General features: G+C 46.8%; 2 protein-coding genes across 7 annotated transcripts in view; one reads left to right on the top strand and one right to left on the bottom strand.

Moving 5' to 3' along the window:
- Positions 1-3,373: 3,373 nt before the first annotated feature.
- On the bottom strand, positions 3,374-13,956 carry acsl3b (acyl-CoA synthetase long chain family member 3b). 4 transcript variants are annotated; one of them, XM_084006765.1, is made up of 15 exons: positions 13,730-13,956; positions 10,516-10,977; positions 9,694-9,871; positions 9,475-9,584; positions 9,213-9,351; positions 8,370-8,520; positions 8,132-8,255; positions 7,531-7,602; positions 7,318-7,457; positions 6,835-7,007; positions 6,674-6,748; positions 6,404-6,595; positions 6,006-6,120; positions 5,746-5,903; positions 3,374-5,630 (listed from the first exon to the last, which is right to left on the bottom strand). In XM_084006765.1, the coding sequence occupies exons 2-15, from the start codon at positions 10,864-10,866 to the stop codon at positions 5,473-5,475; spliced, it is 2,136 nt and encodes a 711-aa protein (XP_083862891.1). In that variant the 5' UTR covers positions 10,867-10,977; positions 13,730-13,956; the 3' UTR covers positions 3,374-5,472. The 4 variants fall into 4 exon arrangements, with proteins under 4 accessions (XP_083862891.1, XP_083862892.1, XP_083862889.1 ...); XM_084006766.1 differs by having other exon boundaries at positions 8,370-8,517; positions 10,516-10,995; XM_084006763.1 differs by having other exon boundaries at positions 10,516-10,995.
- The window catches only part of pax3a (paired box 3a), a 31,640-nt gene continuing 25,064 nt past the window's right edge, over positions 11,125-17,700 (top strand). The window contains exons 1-3 of one of the 3 annotated variants that reach the window (XM_084006775.1): positions 11,125-11,139; positions 11,302-11,482; positions 15,975-16,053. The gene's annotated coding sequence lies outside the window, so the exon portion shown is untranslated. Of the gene's footprint in view, positions 11,140-11,301; positions 11,483-14,075; positions 14,380-15,332; positions 15,348-15,974; positions 16,054-17,700 lie in introns of those variants that run through there. The other 2 variants (XM_084006773.1, XM_084006774.1) reach the window with 2 other exon arrangements.

A 17,700-nucleotide genomic window follows, 5' to 3' on the forward strand; every position in this document is an offset into this window, starting at 1 on the left:
CACACACACACACACACACACACAGTACTCGTACGCGTCTGCGTCACAATCGGAGGCTAACGGAGGCAGTACGCCTCTGACGCACTCACGGGTCCCCCAGGGAGGGGGGAGGAGAGGAGGGAGGATGGGAGGATGGGAGGGAGGGAGTCGAGGAGGAGAGAGGAGAGGAAGAAGGAAAGAGGGGAAGACAGGAAGGCGCCGAGGAGGAGAGGAGGAAGGAAAGAGGGGAGGAAGGAGTCAAAGGGAGGAGGGAGTCGAGGAGGAGAGAGGAGAGGAGGGAGGAGAGGAAGAAGGAAAGAGGGGAGGAAGGAGTCAAAGGGAGGAGGGAGTCGAGGAGGAGAGAGGAGAGGAGGGAGGAGAGGAAGAAGGAAAGAGGGGAGGTGTGGTCTCGTCGCTTCTGTTGGATTTTCAAAGTAAAAGCAGCACATGACATGAACCGCAGATACTTATAAGAAATATTATGACTCAATATACACACTGAGTGTATTACAAGATATTCAGAATGTAGCTGTACACACAATTATACTAGCTATTACTGATTATACTGAATCAGTCCATTAACATGTCTCCCTCTGATAGACTGGTTACCTGTCTGTCTCTACATGTCTCCCTGTGATAGACTGGTTACCTGTCTGTCTCTACATGTCTCCCTCTGATAGACTGGTTACCTGTCTGTCTCTACATGTCTCCCTGTGATAGACTAGTTACCTGTCTGTCTCTACATGTCTCCCTGTGATAGACTAGTTACCTGTCTGTCTCTACATGTCTCCCTGTGATAGACTGGTTACCTGTCTGTCTCTACATGTCTCCCTGTGATAGACTGGTTATCTGTCTGTCTCTACATGTCTCCCTGTGATAGACTAGTTACCTGTCTGTCTCTACATGTCTCCCTGTGATAGACTGGTTACCTGTCTGTCTCTACATGTCTCCCTGTGATAGACTGGTTACCTGTCTGTCTCTACATGTCTCCCTGTGATAGACTGGTTACCTGTCTGTCTCTACATGTCTCCCTGTGATAGACTGGTTACCTGTCTGTCTCTACATGTCAGCCCTGTGATAGACTGGTTACCTGTCTGTCTCTACATGTCTCCCTGTGATAGACTGGTTACCTGTCTGTCTCTACATGTCAGCCCTGTGATAGACTGGTTACCTGTCTGTCTCTACATGTCTCCCTGGGATAGACTGGTTACCTGTCTGTCTCTACATGTCAGCCCTGTGATAGACCGGTTACCTGTCTGTCTCTACATGTCTCCCTGTGATAGACTGGTTACCTGTCTGTCTCTACATGTCTCCCTGTGATGGACTGGTTACCTGTCTGTCTCTACATGTCTCCCTGTGATAGACTAGTTACCTGTCTGTCTCTACATGTCTCCCTGTGATAGACTGGTTACCTGTCTGTCTCTACATGTCTCCCTGTGATGGACTGGTTACCTGTCTGTCTCTACATGTCTCCCTGTGATAGACTGGTTACCTGTCTGTCTCTACATGTCTCCCTGTGATAGACTGGTTACCTGTCTGTCTCTACATGTCAGCCCTGTGATAGACTGGTTACCTGTCTGTCTCTACATGTCTCCCTGTGATAGACTGGTTACCTGTCTGTCTCTACATGTCAGCCCCCCCCCCCCCCCTGAATACAGGATAAGCGGTAGACAATGGATGGATGGATTGATTCTCTCATTCAATCTTCCTAAATGTGAGTATTTGCTGGATTTCTATGATGTAAATCTGAATATCTTCCTGTGTTGGATCTTGTCAGATTCGGCTTTTAATGATATTTTATGGGCCAAACAATGAATTATCGTCGGATGAACGGATAAGGAAAACCATGGTTAGCTGCAGCCCTGCTGTTGATATAAATGATCGTTGATCATCTTCACTAACATGCTGCTGTACGGAAGCGTATTGCATTCACTTGAGTAATTTTTTTTTGGTTTGTTTTTTGGAGTAATTATTTCTGTTTTTCTGAGTAATTTATTTCTTTGGTCTGTTTTTCGGAGTAATTTATTTCTTTGGTCTGTTTTTCGGAGTAATTTATTTCTTTGGTCTGTTTTTCTGAGTAATTTATTTCTTTGGTCTGTTTTTCTGAGTAATTAATTTTTTGGTCTGTTTTTCGGAGTAATTAATTTTTTGGTCTGTTTTTCGGAGTAATTTTTTTGGTCTGTTTTTCGGAGTAAATTTTTTTTGTCTGTTTTTCTGAGTAATTTTTTTTGGGTCTGTTTTTCGGAGTAATTTTTTTCTGATTTTCTGAATTTTTTTTTTTCTGAGTTTAGACAGCATTTGAAACAATAGACGCATTTATTCCTTTGTGAAAGCTCGATAATGGAGGCCAACATGACCGACTTGTTTAGTTTGATCAAGTTCTACTTTGATCTGGGATTAAGACACTGGGAGATAGTCCTGTCTTTGAGTCATATAGATGGTATTACCATAAGTGTATCCACTTTACGCAGGCACCTGAGGACTTTGCGGCTGAATAGCTGAAGATGGGGCATGTGTATGCAGGAGTCACTACAGGTCCATGGGAGTCACTTGCAGGTTGGAGGTTCTCGCGGGAGTTCGAAGTATCGCGATAATTCAGAAAAAAAATTACTCCGAAAAACAGAAAAAAAATTACCACGAAAAACAGAAAAAAAATTACCACGAAAAACAGAAAATAAATTACTCCGAAAAACAGGAAAAGAATTACTCAGAAAATCAGGAAAAATAATTAGTCAGAAAAACAACCAAACAAAAAAAAATTACTCAGAAAAACAGACCAAAAAAAAATTACTCAGAAAAACAGACCACAGAAATAAATTACTCAGAAAAACAGGAATAATTACTCCAAAAAACAAACCCCAAAAAAAAATTACTCAAGTGAATACAATACGCTTCCGTACTGCTGAGAGAAAGAAGCTGCTTTTAACCAATCAAACGGCTCCACAGGTGTGAAGAGGACAAAGCCTTTGTTTCACGGCTCCGACTGAAGGTCGACTCATGGACTTCATGTTCCAGCCGGTCCCGTCTCTCACACACCACATCCACTCACACACATGCAGACACCGGCCTTCGTTGCCATAGCAACTCTGCTTCTAGGATGATTCCAATTAAGCTGCCGATCGGATCGGTGAATAACACACGCACACGCGCACGCACGCACACACGCACGCACACACACGCACACACACACACGCACGCACGCACGCACGCACGCACGCACGCACGCACACAGCAAATAATTACACCAGCAAAGTAACTTTTTTTTATTCATTCTTTATTTTTATTTCATTACGTAATTTCAAGGCCAAATCACAAATAAATAAGGAAGGAGACACTTGCAGGAGCCCGGCTCGCAGGGCAACGTAATCACAGAAAACAAGGAGGAGACCCCCCCCCCCCCCCCCCAAACAAAAACAAACTGGTCAGTAACAAAGATTATTAAATATGTCGACAGGAGACCCTCCACCTGTACAGTAATTGGTAGTTTGATTGCCTCATTGACCACTCCCCCCCCCCCCCCAACCTATTTACAACAGGAGTGGTCTCTGCACCGCCCCCCCGCTTCACATTCTTAAAGACCCCCGAAGAAGACCGCTCATGTGTTAGAAGGCAACCAGCCGCCTCCAGCCAGGCAGAGAAGCAGCACACAGCACAGGAAGCTGCGGAGATCAGTCAGGAGACAGAATGTTCTGGAAAAACCACCTTCCTCCTCCTCCTCATCATCAGCAGCAGCATCAAAGTCACTTAGTTTGTACATGCTAGATGGAGCCAGCAGTCGGAGTACCTGACTGTACCGTTTTTACTAACCAACTATTAAATGTCTTCAAGCAAAGCAAGATTTACTTCATCTTCCGCCCGTAAAAAAAAAACCCAAGCGAGAAGAAAGAGAAGCTACGGATCCGGTGATGTCACCGCCCATCTGAACTCTTACAGTAGTAGATGTTTACCTTGTGTATACGTTGAAACAACGTCTGATATACATCACACATACAGCGTCATACATATAAACCAAATGTGAAAAAACAGAAGGGTTATCTGCACTGACTGCATGTAAAAAAAAAAAAAGTTTCTTCAGTTGTTCTGGAGTGTAATTCTCATCTCTCTCATGTGCTTTTGGTACAGTTGCACACTTTTCATCATGCGGTTTTCTCACTATGCCGAATATTTCACTTTTACAGCCGTATGAATGAAGTTTGACATTATTTTGTGTTCCTGCAGGTCTTCCACTAAACATTCATACAGTATGGAGGGGCCGCTGGATGTGCGTTCTCTTTTTTCCTTCCTTCCTACATACTTTAAAATTTGTGTATAAATATTGCACATTCATTTCGTATTTCATATTCATATGTAAAAAAGACAGTAACTAAGTAACTAAAAAGGATGACACAAACAGCCAAAATGTAACTGGGAGGGGAGCCGAAGAAAAGTTGTTTATCTATGAGTTCCCTCGGAGGCGTCCCACAGGGCCCTGGTCACGGGTGGAGGAAATACGTGGCGGGGGAAGGTGTGCCAATGAACCAACAGAGGAGCCAATGGGACGCGGGGGGTGGGGGGGGGGCACAGTCCCGACGGATTCCTTTTCCAAACCATGTTTGAAGCTGGAGGCCGAGAGCAGAGTGACCTTCTATCGTCGTGTCAGTAAACTCACACAGACGAAACGCCGTGTAAACAATTCTCTCCGAAGTAAAGTCAGCGTAAACAAATAGCCAATACAAAAACAGGAGGATAAAGAAATACAAAAAAAAGAAAATCCTCTGAAAGTTCCAACCATGAAATGGAAATGTTGGAGTAATTTAAAAAAACAGCTTCATGCTCGATCCCTCCCGGCTTTGCAACGCCGATTCCTCACGAAGAAGAAATGACTCGCTTCCAAAGCCGACCCAAACATGAAGCGACACCTTAAAAGAGAACAGAGATCCCTGCGTAGATCCCACCCTGACGTACTGAAAGCCCCCCCCCACCACCCACCCACCAGACTCATGCAACCCCCCCCCCCCTCCCCCGCTTCCAAACCAGGCAGCTGCACTCCAAGTCCACGAGGGTGGGAGGGCTCTGGAGGAGGAGGAGGCTCCAGAGAAGCAACGAAGAGAGGCTCATCCCGCTTTTGTGTGCTGCCTCCGTTGTCATAGCAACTCAAAGGGGGCACTGAATCCATCAAAAGGGGGGGGGGGGGGGAGGGCGAGCGCATAGCATCGTGCACATCTGGCTGGTTGACTCGTCTGGAAGGACCTTCTGCCTCCTGATGGAGAGCGTTAAGCAGGATTCTAGAGTCTTTCCTCCTCTTTTGATCGAAGCTGGTTGTGGGGAGGCCGAGGAGGAGGAGGAGGAGGAGGAGGTGCATGATACGCATTGTGTGTCTGTAGTAATGTGTGTGTGTTACCTGTATTTAAAGTACAACTCCTCTCCAAGTCTTCCCCCGGTAGTGGCTTCTTCTGAGTTCCTTGTGTGTGTGTGTGTGTTGTGTGCGTGTAATCTGGAGTGTGTGTGTGTGTGTTATTTGCCCCCGTACATCCTCTCAATGTCTTCCTGGTAGTGTGTTTTCAGCTCCTTGCGTTTCAGCTTGAAGGCGTCGGTAACCAACCCGGTCTCCGGCGTCCACGGCTCGGCGCTCAGCCGGATCTTCTTGGGGATCTCGAATCGCTCCATTTTTGCTGGCGAGGAGGAGGAGGAGGAGGAGGAGATGAAGAGAGGGAGAGAATCACAGGTCAGAGGGGTGTTTTATGGTGAGAAGGCTTGTGTGAAACACACAGGATGAAGATCCACTACCTGAGAGGGCAGCCTCGGTTATGATGCGGAGCACCTCCTTCTCCATCTGGGAGTTGTTGCACATCTCCTCCCACGTGCCCCTCACCTGCATCTGCTCCGCCAGCGCCATCAGCTGCTTGTGGTTCGGCACCACGAAGCTTATCACGTATGACTGGTCGCTGAGAGACGGGGACAGAACATCAGAGAAGGCACAGGAGGAAGCCCGGTGATTTGAGAAAAGGAGCCTGAGGAGGAGGAGGATGGTGTCTGAGGGAGCTTACCTGTTGGCGTAGGCACAGATGTTGTCTATTAGTGGGCAGTTCTTCAAAACGGCCTCCACCTTTCCTAGAGAGACGTACTCGCCTGCCTGCAGCTTCACCAGGTCCTTCTTACGGTCTGTTGGGGGGAGAACGTCACAGTTAGGACTGATCTCACACACACACACACACACACACACACACACACACACACACACACACACACACACACACACACACACACACACACACACACACACACACACACACACACACACACACACACACACACACACACACACACACACACACACACACACACACACACACACACACACACACACACACACACACACACACACACACACACACACACACACACACACACACACACACACACACACACTCGGTGGGTCTCTCACCGATGATCTTAAGGCATCCGTCAGGGTAAATCTCCCCGATGTCTCCGGTGCAGAACCATCTCTGGCCGTGGGCGTCCACAAAGAAGTCCTCCCGGTTCCTGGTTTCGTTCTTGTAGTAGCCCATGGTGACGTTGGGCCCGCCGATGAGGATCTCCCCCCGTGGGTTGGGCTCGTCGGTGCTGAAGTAGCCGCCTGGAAGGAGACACATACACCTGGTTTAGAATCCGGGATGCTGCCTGGTCTGAAGCCGGCGTGTCGGCCGTGACTCACCCTCCTCCCAGTCCTTCAGCGTGATCTCGGAGCAGACCAGCGGCGCGCCCACCCGGCCCGTGCTGTAGTCCCAAACTGAGGGAGGAAACACAAACCAAGTCTCTTAGACTCTTTATCAGGGCGGCAAAGAATCCGACCGTGTTTGACATGGCCTCTCTTACTCTCGCTGATGGAGCCGGCTCCACACGTCTCCGTCAGGCCGTAGCCCTGACCCACCGGGCAGCACAGGCAGATGTTCATGAAGCGCTGCGTGGCGGCCGACAGCGGAGCGCCGCCCGACAGGAGGACCCGCGTGTTCCCGCCCAGGAGGGCACGCACCCGCTTGAACACGAGACTGGAGGAGGAGGAGGAAGTGGTGGAGGAGGAGGTGGAGGAAGTGGTGGAGGAGGAGGACACACAGCATGGAGACGGTGAGTAAGGAGCATCCAGATGAGGAGGAGGAGGAGGAGAATGATGGGTAAGGAGCATCCAGGTAAAGACTTGTGTAAAGAACGCTCAAACACAATATCAGAGTCAATGATATGATTCACACATTTGCTGGAGGATCGTTTCCTCACTAGTTGTATGATCGGCCGTGATGAAGGTGTGGTTTATGTTTGCTCATGCATCACATGCGATGTGCGGGAATCGAACACGTGGCGTACCTGTCGCAGAGCGGCGTGCTGTAGCCTTTGGAGATCTGCTCCATCTTGTAGTTGTAGGCCAACACGAAGAGCGTCTTCTGGAGTTTGCTCATCTCCTCCACTTTGGTCATCACGTTCTTGTAGATCCGATCCATGATCTCCTGCACACCCAGGTCGGTCAGACTCCACATGCTAGTTAGCAGCATTATTACCAACACAATGGGATTAACTTACTGGTACAGCAGCCATGAGAGTAGGTTTCAGCACACTGGTGTCCCCTTTACTGCCCTTCTTTATTTTGGTCGACTGGAAATGACACAAAAACACACTCACTGTCACTGATGCAGGCCGCTGTCTGACCTCAGAGCTTTAAAAGGTCAACATTCTGTCTGGAGTCAAGTCCGATGCTTTAGAGGTCACTATCAAAGCAGGATGTACAGAGGACCCAAGTCTTAATCACATCTGTGACATCAAACCAGTTGAATTTTGTCCAGATATCCTGAAGCACTGACGGTTCTGAATCTTATCTGGCCACAATTAGTTAAATTCTACTCGAATGTTCTTTTACTGCGATGGGGAGATGATTTACCCGAAGATAAAATCAAATTAAAATGAAATAATATGTTTCCAGTTACAAGTAGTTGATGTTGATTGGACTGCAGCGTACCTCGAGGTCACATGTGATGTCACATTATGAACTCATCCCGTGTTATTCCTTCTCGTTATCCAATTTAAATCTGGAGGCCAACAGATCTCATGTTTTGAGTTTAAATGTTTTTTTTTAATAAAATAAAAATAAAACTACAATAAATATTATAAGTGTTTACAGACTGACCTGGTCGGCGAGCGTCTGAGGGGAGGAGTAGCCGATCCGACAGCCGTGAGAGATGCACACAAGTTCAGCACTGAGCTCCAACACGTGAGCCAGCGGCAGGTAGCCGATATAGGTGTCCGTCTCACTGCCGGCACACAAACAACAGCAGGTCAGTTTCCACAATAGACAACAGAACATAGTGAGCATGTGGTGATTTAGTGTGTGTGTGTTAGAGGTTGAGACTCTGGTATGGTCATACTTCAGGTTCGGGATGCGCTCGGCCATGCCAGTGATGCCTGCGATGATGTTGCCATGGGAGATCATGACACCCTTGGGGATGCCCGTGGAGCCGCTTGTGTACATGATGACCGCGATGTCCAAAGGCTCTGGCTGTCTGCGGTCCACCGCTACTGCAGAGACAGGAGAGCAGAGCGGCGATGCTTAGAAGGGGAATGGATCCCACATTATTAGAATATTATTCATTGCTTTCATTTAGATAGTTACTAGGAAGAAATGCTCCCTGGAGGACAGAAATAGACAATAAGAAGTGAATATCTTTTGTAGGGATGCCACTCGAGACTGTTTTCATCATAATCCCTTATTTATTTTCTCAATCTATCAGTTATAAAATGTCAAAGTGAAGATTTATATCATATTTTAAAAGCGTATTTTTTTGCTGATCCTATAATTAATTATCGTTTCAGCATGATGATGATCATCCATGATTTCTTTTTTTTTGCCGTATCCCATCTTTCAATTAATTGTATAAATGGTTTAAATGATTGCAATCTTCCAACCTGGCTGAATTTAATTTAGAAAATATTTCATTACAGTACATAGTGTGCTCTTTTTGCAGTATGAAAGCTTTAACGATATTCTTTTCTTTAACAGAACTGTAAAGAGTGATTTCTTTTTCACTTTATTTCCCTGAAAAGTCGCCCAATGTCATAATGACACGAGTGTTGATGTGACCTCCTGCCGACTCCGTCATGCAGAACATCCATCGGGGTGTCGGCTTTGCACTAAGCCTCCATCGGCGTACTTCCATTTCCCCCTCCAAAATTAGAAAAGCCGCATTTAATCACGATGCACAAACACTCACAGTTGTCAGGCTTGGATCCCATCTCCATCACGGCATCCATGCTGTAGACCATGATGCCTCTGGGGACGTTTGGCCAGCTTGTCTGTTTACTGTCAACGACGATGATGTACTGCAGCCTCGGCACATCGCACAGTATGGCCTGAGGAGGGAGGGAGGGAAAAGAATCATGAGCTTCTTATCGAGCCCTGATGTTACACACAGTCGGCCTGTGACTTTAAAGACGGCAGCCTGGTTTAACGGATGACGCCGGCTCAGCGGGTACCTTGAGGCGGCTCTGAAGCAGGTCTCTGCTCGTGATGATGTGTGTGATCTCGGTCTCGTTGAGGCCGTGGGCGATGGCCGTCGGTCCGAGCGTGGCGTACAGAGTCACGACTGTCAACAAACAAATCCAGTTAAGTTGGCGAGTCGCCTCTCGTGCTTTTACTGTCGGGTCTGAGATTGTCTGAAAGTACACACACTCGTCATATCTCTGCCAACTCACGTGGGAAATTGTACATGAAGCAGGCTTGTGCTGCCACGATCCACTCCGCTCTGGTCTCGCAGAAGATGGCGATCTTACATTGAGGTCTCTGGCCGAGCGACGCCAGACCGCTGCCGAAGCTCTTTGAGGACTTGTAGGCTTCCTCGTAGGACAGCCAGTTATAGTTTCCCAGAATTACCTAAAACACAACATGCAAAAATTACTTCCACATACTACGCCAAACAACACGATTCTACAGGTCTGGGGAGCTTCAGGGCCTCGTCTCAGGAGAAATATGAAGAGAATGCTTCCATTATTTGAGGAACCTTACACCCATCATGTTGATGGGATTAATATGAGCACTGTATGTAATTGGTCTGATCGTCATCTTCCATATGCAGTCAGTTAGTGCCACCTACAGGGCTTCTGCAGCCATGCAGGTGTTAATGAGGAGGCACTCATCACCACTGCTCCTCCACCCACATTTCTCCCATCGTGCACCTTAAACAGTTCTGAACCTACAATGACTATATCCTCGCTGAAGGTTATGTTGCATATGTTGAAGAGGTGCATGTTCTCCCCGTGTAAGCGTGGGTTCTCTCCGGGTTCTCCGGCTTCCTCCCACAGTCCAAAGACATGCAGGATGGGGATAGGTTCATTGATGACTCTAAATGTCCCGTAGGTGTGAATGTGAGCGTGAATGGTTGTCTGTCTCTACATGTTGTCCCTGTGATAGACTGGCGTCCTGTCCAGGGTGTACCCTGCCTTCACCCACTGACAGCTGGGATCGGCTCCAGCCCCAACCCCCCCCCCCCCCCCTCCCCTCACGAACAGGTCTCTCACCTTCTTGAAGACTTTGCCGTTGGGCTGTACTTCATCCTCCTCACTGAGCACCTCCCGGGTGCCCAGACAGTCTCTGTTTGGGAAGCGGCTCGCAGCGTATTCAAACATCTTGTCCAGGGTGTCCACCCTTGGGTGGAGCCACGCCACCAGCTTCTCCTGGCTGTTGATGGCCCTGTAAGGCCCTGCCGGGTGTCCACTGACGGAGCGTGACTTGATCCGGCGAGCCCGCTCCAAGTTGGTGCCCGCTCCGGAGAAGAAGTACCACGGTATGAAGGTGATGACGGAGTAGACCCAGACCACGGAGCGGAAGACCTGCAGCAGCAGGGGGTTCATGTCCTCCTTCAACTTCATCTTCGGAGGACGGAGGCAGTGCTGGAGATGAATCGAACCGGACGAACCAGCGCTGCACTCGTCTCTGCTCCCGAGGTATTCTGTGGCCGAAAGGCTGCAGGCGCTGCTTCTCTTGTGCAGCAACGAGACCTGCGACAGAGCAGCACAACATGAAACTTTAGAAGTACAGTCTGGAATGACGCATCGGCACATTTGGAAATATTGCGTGACAACATCAAATGGGTGCCACTGCCTCCTGGCACATTAATCCTGAATGTCCTCTCATATGTGGAGGTTTGTTGCTTTTTATTTTCATTTTGCTGTATTACTTAATTTTTGGGGATTGATACAACTTCTCTCTATGCCTCATCACTCGTTTGCCACTCTCCCCACGAGTTGCAGATCGGTATTATAGTGTTAAACTTGTTACTGCTCTCATCTGTTTGACTGTATTAGTGAAAACCTTTGGGTCGACTCTGACCGTCTCCTGGAACTCAGCTATTCCTGGTGCGTCCTCGGGGGGCCAGAGTGTGATTTGCAGCGTGGCCCCCGTGGCCGCTGAGCCCGAGCATGCTGGAACTAGTGGCAGTGACTCATTCTGCAGCTCCGAACGAGAGGTCCCGAGGTCACATGCGAGGTAAGCAAAAAAAAAAACCCCAGGCTGGCTAATATAACTGCGCTGAGAAGAATTTAACACTGACCGACGAGCTGCTCCATGCAAACACAATCTACAAGAAACTACCAAAACACCTCTTAGTAATTCTACATGTTCAGCAGCACATTCAAGAACAGTTAATGCGTAATATTTAGAATATACTGGTCAGCTGCACTGCACACAGTCAGGACTATGGCAACTACAACTAACTAACTAACAACTTATTACACTGCAGGCCCCCCATCTGCTTCCACACAACAATAAATGATAACGTCTCCCAGGTTTCCTACACCTTTTCCAAAGTCAAGTACTTTTCCAGCAGATCAAGGGGCTTTTCCAGCACCTTCCAGCTGTGGTAAACTCCATATTTGTATCAATCCAACCGTCAGAATTCAGTCTACTTATTATTGCACTTGTTCATCACATTAAATTAGATGTTATTGTCCTCTAAACAACCAACATGATGTTAGGAGACAGCTTGTTTTCAGTCCCTCAAATATGGAGATCTCCTTTTCTCTGTTCTATCATATATGTCATCACATAGATCAGACATTTCAAGCACTTTATTCTAAATCCAAGCACTTTTCACACTAAAAGTCAAGTGTTTTCAAGGATTTCCAGCACCTGTACGAACCCTGCTCTCACTGTTCAAAGCAACACGGTTACGTGTGCACGTTGATGTTGATGCAAGAGCTCCAAACTTCCTCATGACATCATGTCTGTTATCAAACTATATATTTTAAAGTGCTGGTTGGTAAAAGGAGCCAATTTGATTTTTCACCGTTTATTCTGTGGCGTGTTTTAGGAGAATGCAAACAGCAACTGCCTTTCACTTTATTAATGAGTATTTCAGTAAAAATGGCATAAACCCGTCAACCACACTTCACCAGATAAAGGTTGTCTCACCCGTTTTGCAGAAACTCACATACCACAACCAACCGTCTTTACTTATTTTAGGCAGGGCAAAAGCAAACATGGTATCAAAGCCACGGGCAGGGAGTGTTTCTGGTCAACACATGTAACACAGGTTCATCATTGTTCTTCAATAAACATGTAACACCTCTTTAATAACAAAACACATGTTCAGCACCTCACGATGGAAATATCACTCATAATTTGTAACACCAGCTTTGTAACTGTCTGACTTTTTAGACGCTCATTGTGATGTTAAACAAACACAAAGTGTTCAACGATGGAGGAAATTGAGCTTTCTCTCAACACACTTGACACTAGAGATAAACACCATCGATTAGGAGAATAATTCAGAAGTACAGCCAATAACAAATCAATGCTGTTATCCAGATGGAATCTGATACGAGATGTATTTAAACCAGAGAGCCAGTGTCTCGATGAAATTACAAAAACCTTTCACCTCAACGATTTCAATCTGGTGATTATTTGTATTTTATTAACATGTTTTAATTCTCGATCGTATCATTGTATTTGACCGTAGGCTGCATATTCTCAGTTTAACTTTGGACCTGACGTTTTGTTTTAAATATATTTTATCCCGAGTTTGTCCTTGGAGAAGAAGCAGCTCGAGATGCCGGGTGTGGTATCGATCATGTTTTGATTTGTGTCCTCAGCACTATGATCAGCGACTTCATAACATAATGCTGTTATAACATGTACGTAATTCTAGATATGATGCGTCACGCTATCAAACCCCAAGACCCTAAAACGTTTTTTTTTTATTATAAATTGCAATCAGTTAATAGCAGTGTATGTATCCACGCCGCAGAGGCTATACGACTCTAAAGCTACACACAAGGCTAGTAGCAAGGTAGCATCTAGCTCGAATGAGCGCTAGCAGCTAGCTCGAATGAGTGCTAGCAGCTAGCTCGGAGATGCGCTAGTAGCTAGCTAGAATGAGCGCTAGCAGGTAGCTCGAAAGCTAGCTAGAATACGGGCTAGCGGATAGCCCGAGTACTCGCTAGCAACTAGGTCGAGGCTAGCAGCCAGCATAGCCGGTTAGCTAGTTAGCATTTAGCACGTCAGCTAACAAATGCAGCTGTTGCCGGCCCCGCTGCTGGTGTCGTTAAAATCAGTATATCGAATAATAATCCCGCTACGGATCGATATGAGCCGCTCGTTCCGGAGTGAACACGAACGTGTGGCCCCAGAAAGAGCCGACGAGCCGCCGCGCTGAAGGGAAACTGTTAATCAGTCCTCCCCTCTCAGCCAACATCTGCAACAAAAAAAAAACCGCTCACAGCAACACATTCTCACCTTCTTGTTCTGATCCGCTACACGCGAGACCCGGGACCCGGAGACCGAATCGATCCTCTCTTTTTTTTTGTTATCCTCGCGTCATCATGATCGATAATATCATCTATTATCGCGGCGTCTATTAAATCGCTGCTCGCGGTCTTGTCATCAAATGAAAGGGTAAAAAAAAATTAAATGAAAATTACACACTTGAGCATCCACCGGGGCCACTGCTGCTGCCAGCCCGGAAGCTATCCGGTGACGTCAGGATATTTCTCTCTCTGCGATTGGCGCACTGGGGGTGGCGCGTGCTCGGGGCGGAGGGGGGACGTCACAGTGGGGTTACTAGCGTTCACAAAGGCGGAGACGACGGCTCGATGACCCCGCTTTTAGTCGCTTTTTTTGCCGGTTAATTTGAATACGTCGATCATTATTCGGCTTTGTGTCAACGATAATTCAACCAGTTGATCACGTCATTACATTTTAACTGGGGGAAGAGAGAGACAAGAGCGCGCGCCAGTGTTTGTTTGATGCGCACGAGACAGGGGGCGGAGTAACTGAAACTGAAACCGAAAACTGTTAGCATGCTAGCAGGAAGTATGTACCAAAGTAGGTAAAAACCAGCTCCAGGTCACCGGCGGACCCTTCAACGTCTCCTGTTTCCAAACACGGTATGAAGGTGTTTTTAGAGTAAAAACACCTGACCTCTGACCCTCCTCTACTGGTGGAGTAGCCTAGCTACATGCTAGCAGCGGCTAGGAGTGACGCAACAAGAAGATAATGAGGAACAGGTTTAGACTAAAGGCCTACTTGTATTAATTAATGTGGCTCTTATTCTAACAATATCAACTGAATGTAAATTTCTATTTAAATACTTTAAAGTCCAACTGAAATTTAAATTTTCCTTTTAACCCCTTAAGATCACATCCATGGTCATATTGTGCACCCCCACATATGCCCCCCCCCCCCTTTTTACATACAAGTTTCCATTAGAAAGTGAACTTTCACCAGCTTGTGTGCTAATGTTCATTTTCCTTATCTTTATTCAGTAACACCCATATAGTTTTCCCCAACAGCCTTGCACAGGTACTGTAGAGACGTACTGTAGCGACGCTTTGTATTGCTTTACCACAATTCAACATTATATAAGCTGTTTTCAGTAGTATTGCTCATCTTTAACAAGAGTAACTGATGTCTGCATTGCTGTCGGTTGTTTCTGTGAAACTTTCTGGGGAGGTTTGGAGTTACAACATGGTGAAAGTTTCCCTTCCTCCCGGCTGTCTGTCTGCACTATTTTTGACCTGCAGGGCTTGGAGGTCTTTGTTCTTCTCCCTCAGTCAGTTTGTCCCTTCTGGCCTGGTTTCTTTCCCAGTCCAGTTTTAGTCCTTGCATCTGTTGTTGGAACCCGCTGGCCGACCCGGGGCCCCTCCTGTGTGAAGTTTTCATGTCCACGAAGCCCAAACTTAAATTCCCTATAGGTTTGAATGTGAGCGTTGAATGGATGTCTGCGATAATCTGGTAACCTGCCCAGTTCATGCCACGCCTTTTGCCCAACGTCTGCATGGATAGGCTCCAGCTGATAGGCGGGTTACAGATGATAAACGGAGCACATGATGAGAAGAAGGAGGAGGAGCTGCTGGTGAGGAAACTCAGGGAAGGACAAGCCTCGGACTAAGCTGTAAAGAATTCATTTAATCCACCAAAACCCCAAAAATCGAATGCACATTTTCGACAGAATAACAGTTTATTTCCCTGTACTTCAAACCCACGATAGAGGATTGCATTCTGTGACTGTTGACGATGTATCCTGTCCCATGACTAAATGTGAAAATTTGAAAAAGGGTTGTATCTGCAAAGAAAGAAAGAAACAGCTACCCCCTAAAAGGGCAATTACTGGTGCTGAACATCATTGTCACTCAGTACATTCCACAAAGACTGAGCCCTAAAATATCTCTCAGATCGCTGCACTCGTATTTTGGCCACTCTGATCAAACGTTTCTGTGGCAGAAATGGAAAAAAAAAATCATTTTTTTGTTGTCCATAACACTATGTTATAACTGAGCTAGTGAATTTCAGTGAATACTGATATTTAAAAACAGCTAGCAAACCAAATATATAGTTTTATAGAATTCATAATTTTACAAACAGGAGACACGGTTCATGTGTTCCTTTGCTGCATTCTCACTCTTATCCACCAGAGGGAGTCATTGTGCATTTCTTACTTTCACTGCTTTTTTCATAACGCTGTTTATTTTCTACTTGACAGAGTGAAGATCCAACAGCTGGAGACAGAGGGAAGTCTTCTTTGACATCTGAGGAGGGACATCTGAGAGGGAGATGGGCAGGTAAGCCACGCTTGACACTTTGACCCCAAGGACATTGATTCCTTCTCACGGGTCTTCTGAGGGTTTTCATGCTCGTTAGGCCATATGTCTGTGCGGACATATTCGAACAGATACATGCACGCAAACACACAAGTTCAGGCCTTTTTTCTCCCTCCGCCACACAAACACACGGCATTCAGGCAGGCATGTGATCACATGACGAGCCGGGGCGCTTACACGGGGGAGCTGATAATCGCTCTCCTCGGGCTACGAGGTCATCTTGACAGGACACAAACCATCAGAGGGCAGATGTTGTGAGCAAAAGCAAGCACTTTCATCTCCTCTGTGAAATGTGTGTGTCCAATGCGATAATGACACAAGGACACACTTTGCACACACTTAAAGGCAAGACAGAGGAAGAAAGGAAATGTATCCTGGAACTGTCTGTCTGTGGGTCACCCTGTCTTTCCTGACAGCATGCTCGGTCGCTGCTCCCTTAGGCTCCACCAATGACGACCACCGACCGGCGTCACGTGACTCGTTAGGGTACTTACTTGATGATATGCTGCTTTTAAGTTCAATAAAACGGACTTCCATACACTGACGAGAGACTTAAATGGACTATCGTTTGCAAGAGGACAAGACAACCATGTTACATTCCAATCTGTCAAAGTGAAAACAACTTAACTAATAAATTTTGAGCCCCCCGGCTGATTATGAAGCCCCTTGACGTCCAGTTAGATTTATAAGGGGAAAGAGGGAGGGAGGGGCTCTGTGGGGATTAGAGGAACAAAAGGATCCTTCTCTGTCATCAAAGAGGATCTGCTCCCAACTCATCCCCAGCTCTGTGGCGACAGCTTTTCATTTTTTGGGAGAGGGAGTGACGGCTGGAGGGAGGGAGGGAGGGAGGAGGAGGGCTGTGGTTGGAGAGTTTGATGGTAGGGGATGCTGATTTCAAAGTAATCTTTAACTTTAAGCCCTGCAGTCCCTGTGAAATGAAGCCCTCTGCCCCAGACACAGTGTTGCCTACGGCTCCCAGTGGAAGCCTGCCACCCCTCTTTTCTTTTTCTCTCTCTCAAGCTTTTGTCACGGGGGGGCATTTAAGTGGCATTACTTAACGACTGGAAGACCAACTGAAGGGCTCCCTTTGAGAGATGGATTTTTAACCCATGAGACCATTGTCATCTCTTAAAACACAAAATTAAGTGGAGATATATACCCGCTGTGTTATTGTGATTCAGCTAAATTAATTGAGTCATCTCCTTCAGTCATAACTGATCTTACAACCCTAACCCTAGATGATTGACAGCAGGAGCAAGGTTAGTCTCATCATAATGTTCTCAAACGAATCCACAGAAACTAAATAACGCATTATTTTATCACACACCAGCCTGTAACCCGAGACCACGCCCAGACCTTAGAGGGGTCTGGGCGTGGGCCCAGTTGTTAGTGGACTTTAGAAGTTCTTGCATTTTATATGACTGGGAAAGCAAACTTAAGCCCATCATATGATTTAAGACCCCCGTAGGAGGTCTTCTACACTTCCATTGTCTCACTACATTACAACAGAACTTATTTTTGCCCCCTACCCCAAAGTTATTTCTCTCATCTTGTGAAGGCTCATGTCCCCTCAGGGTCCTCGGCCCTGGAATCACCTGCTGACCTGGT

Source organism: Eutrigla gurnardus (genome assembly GCF_963514095.1).
Source record: "Eutrigla gurnardus genome assembly, chromosome: 4".
Lineage (NCBI taxonomy): Eukaryota > Metazoa > Chordata > Actinopteri > Perciformes > Triglidae > Eutrigla > Eutrigla gurnardus.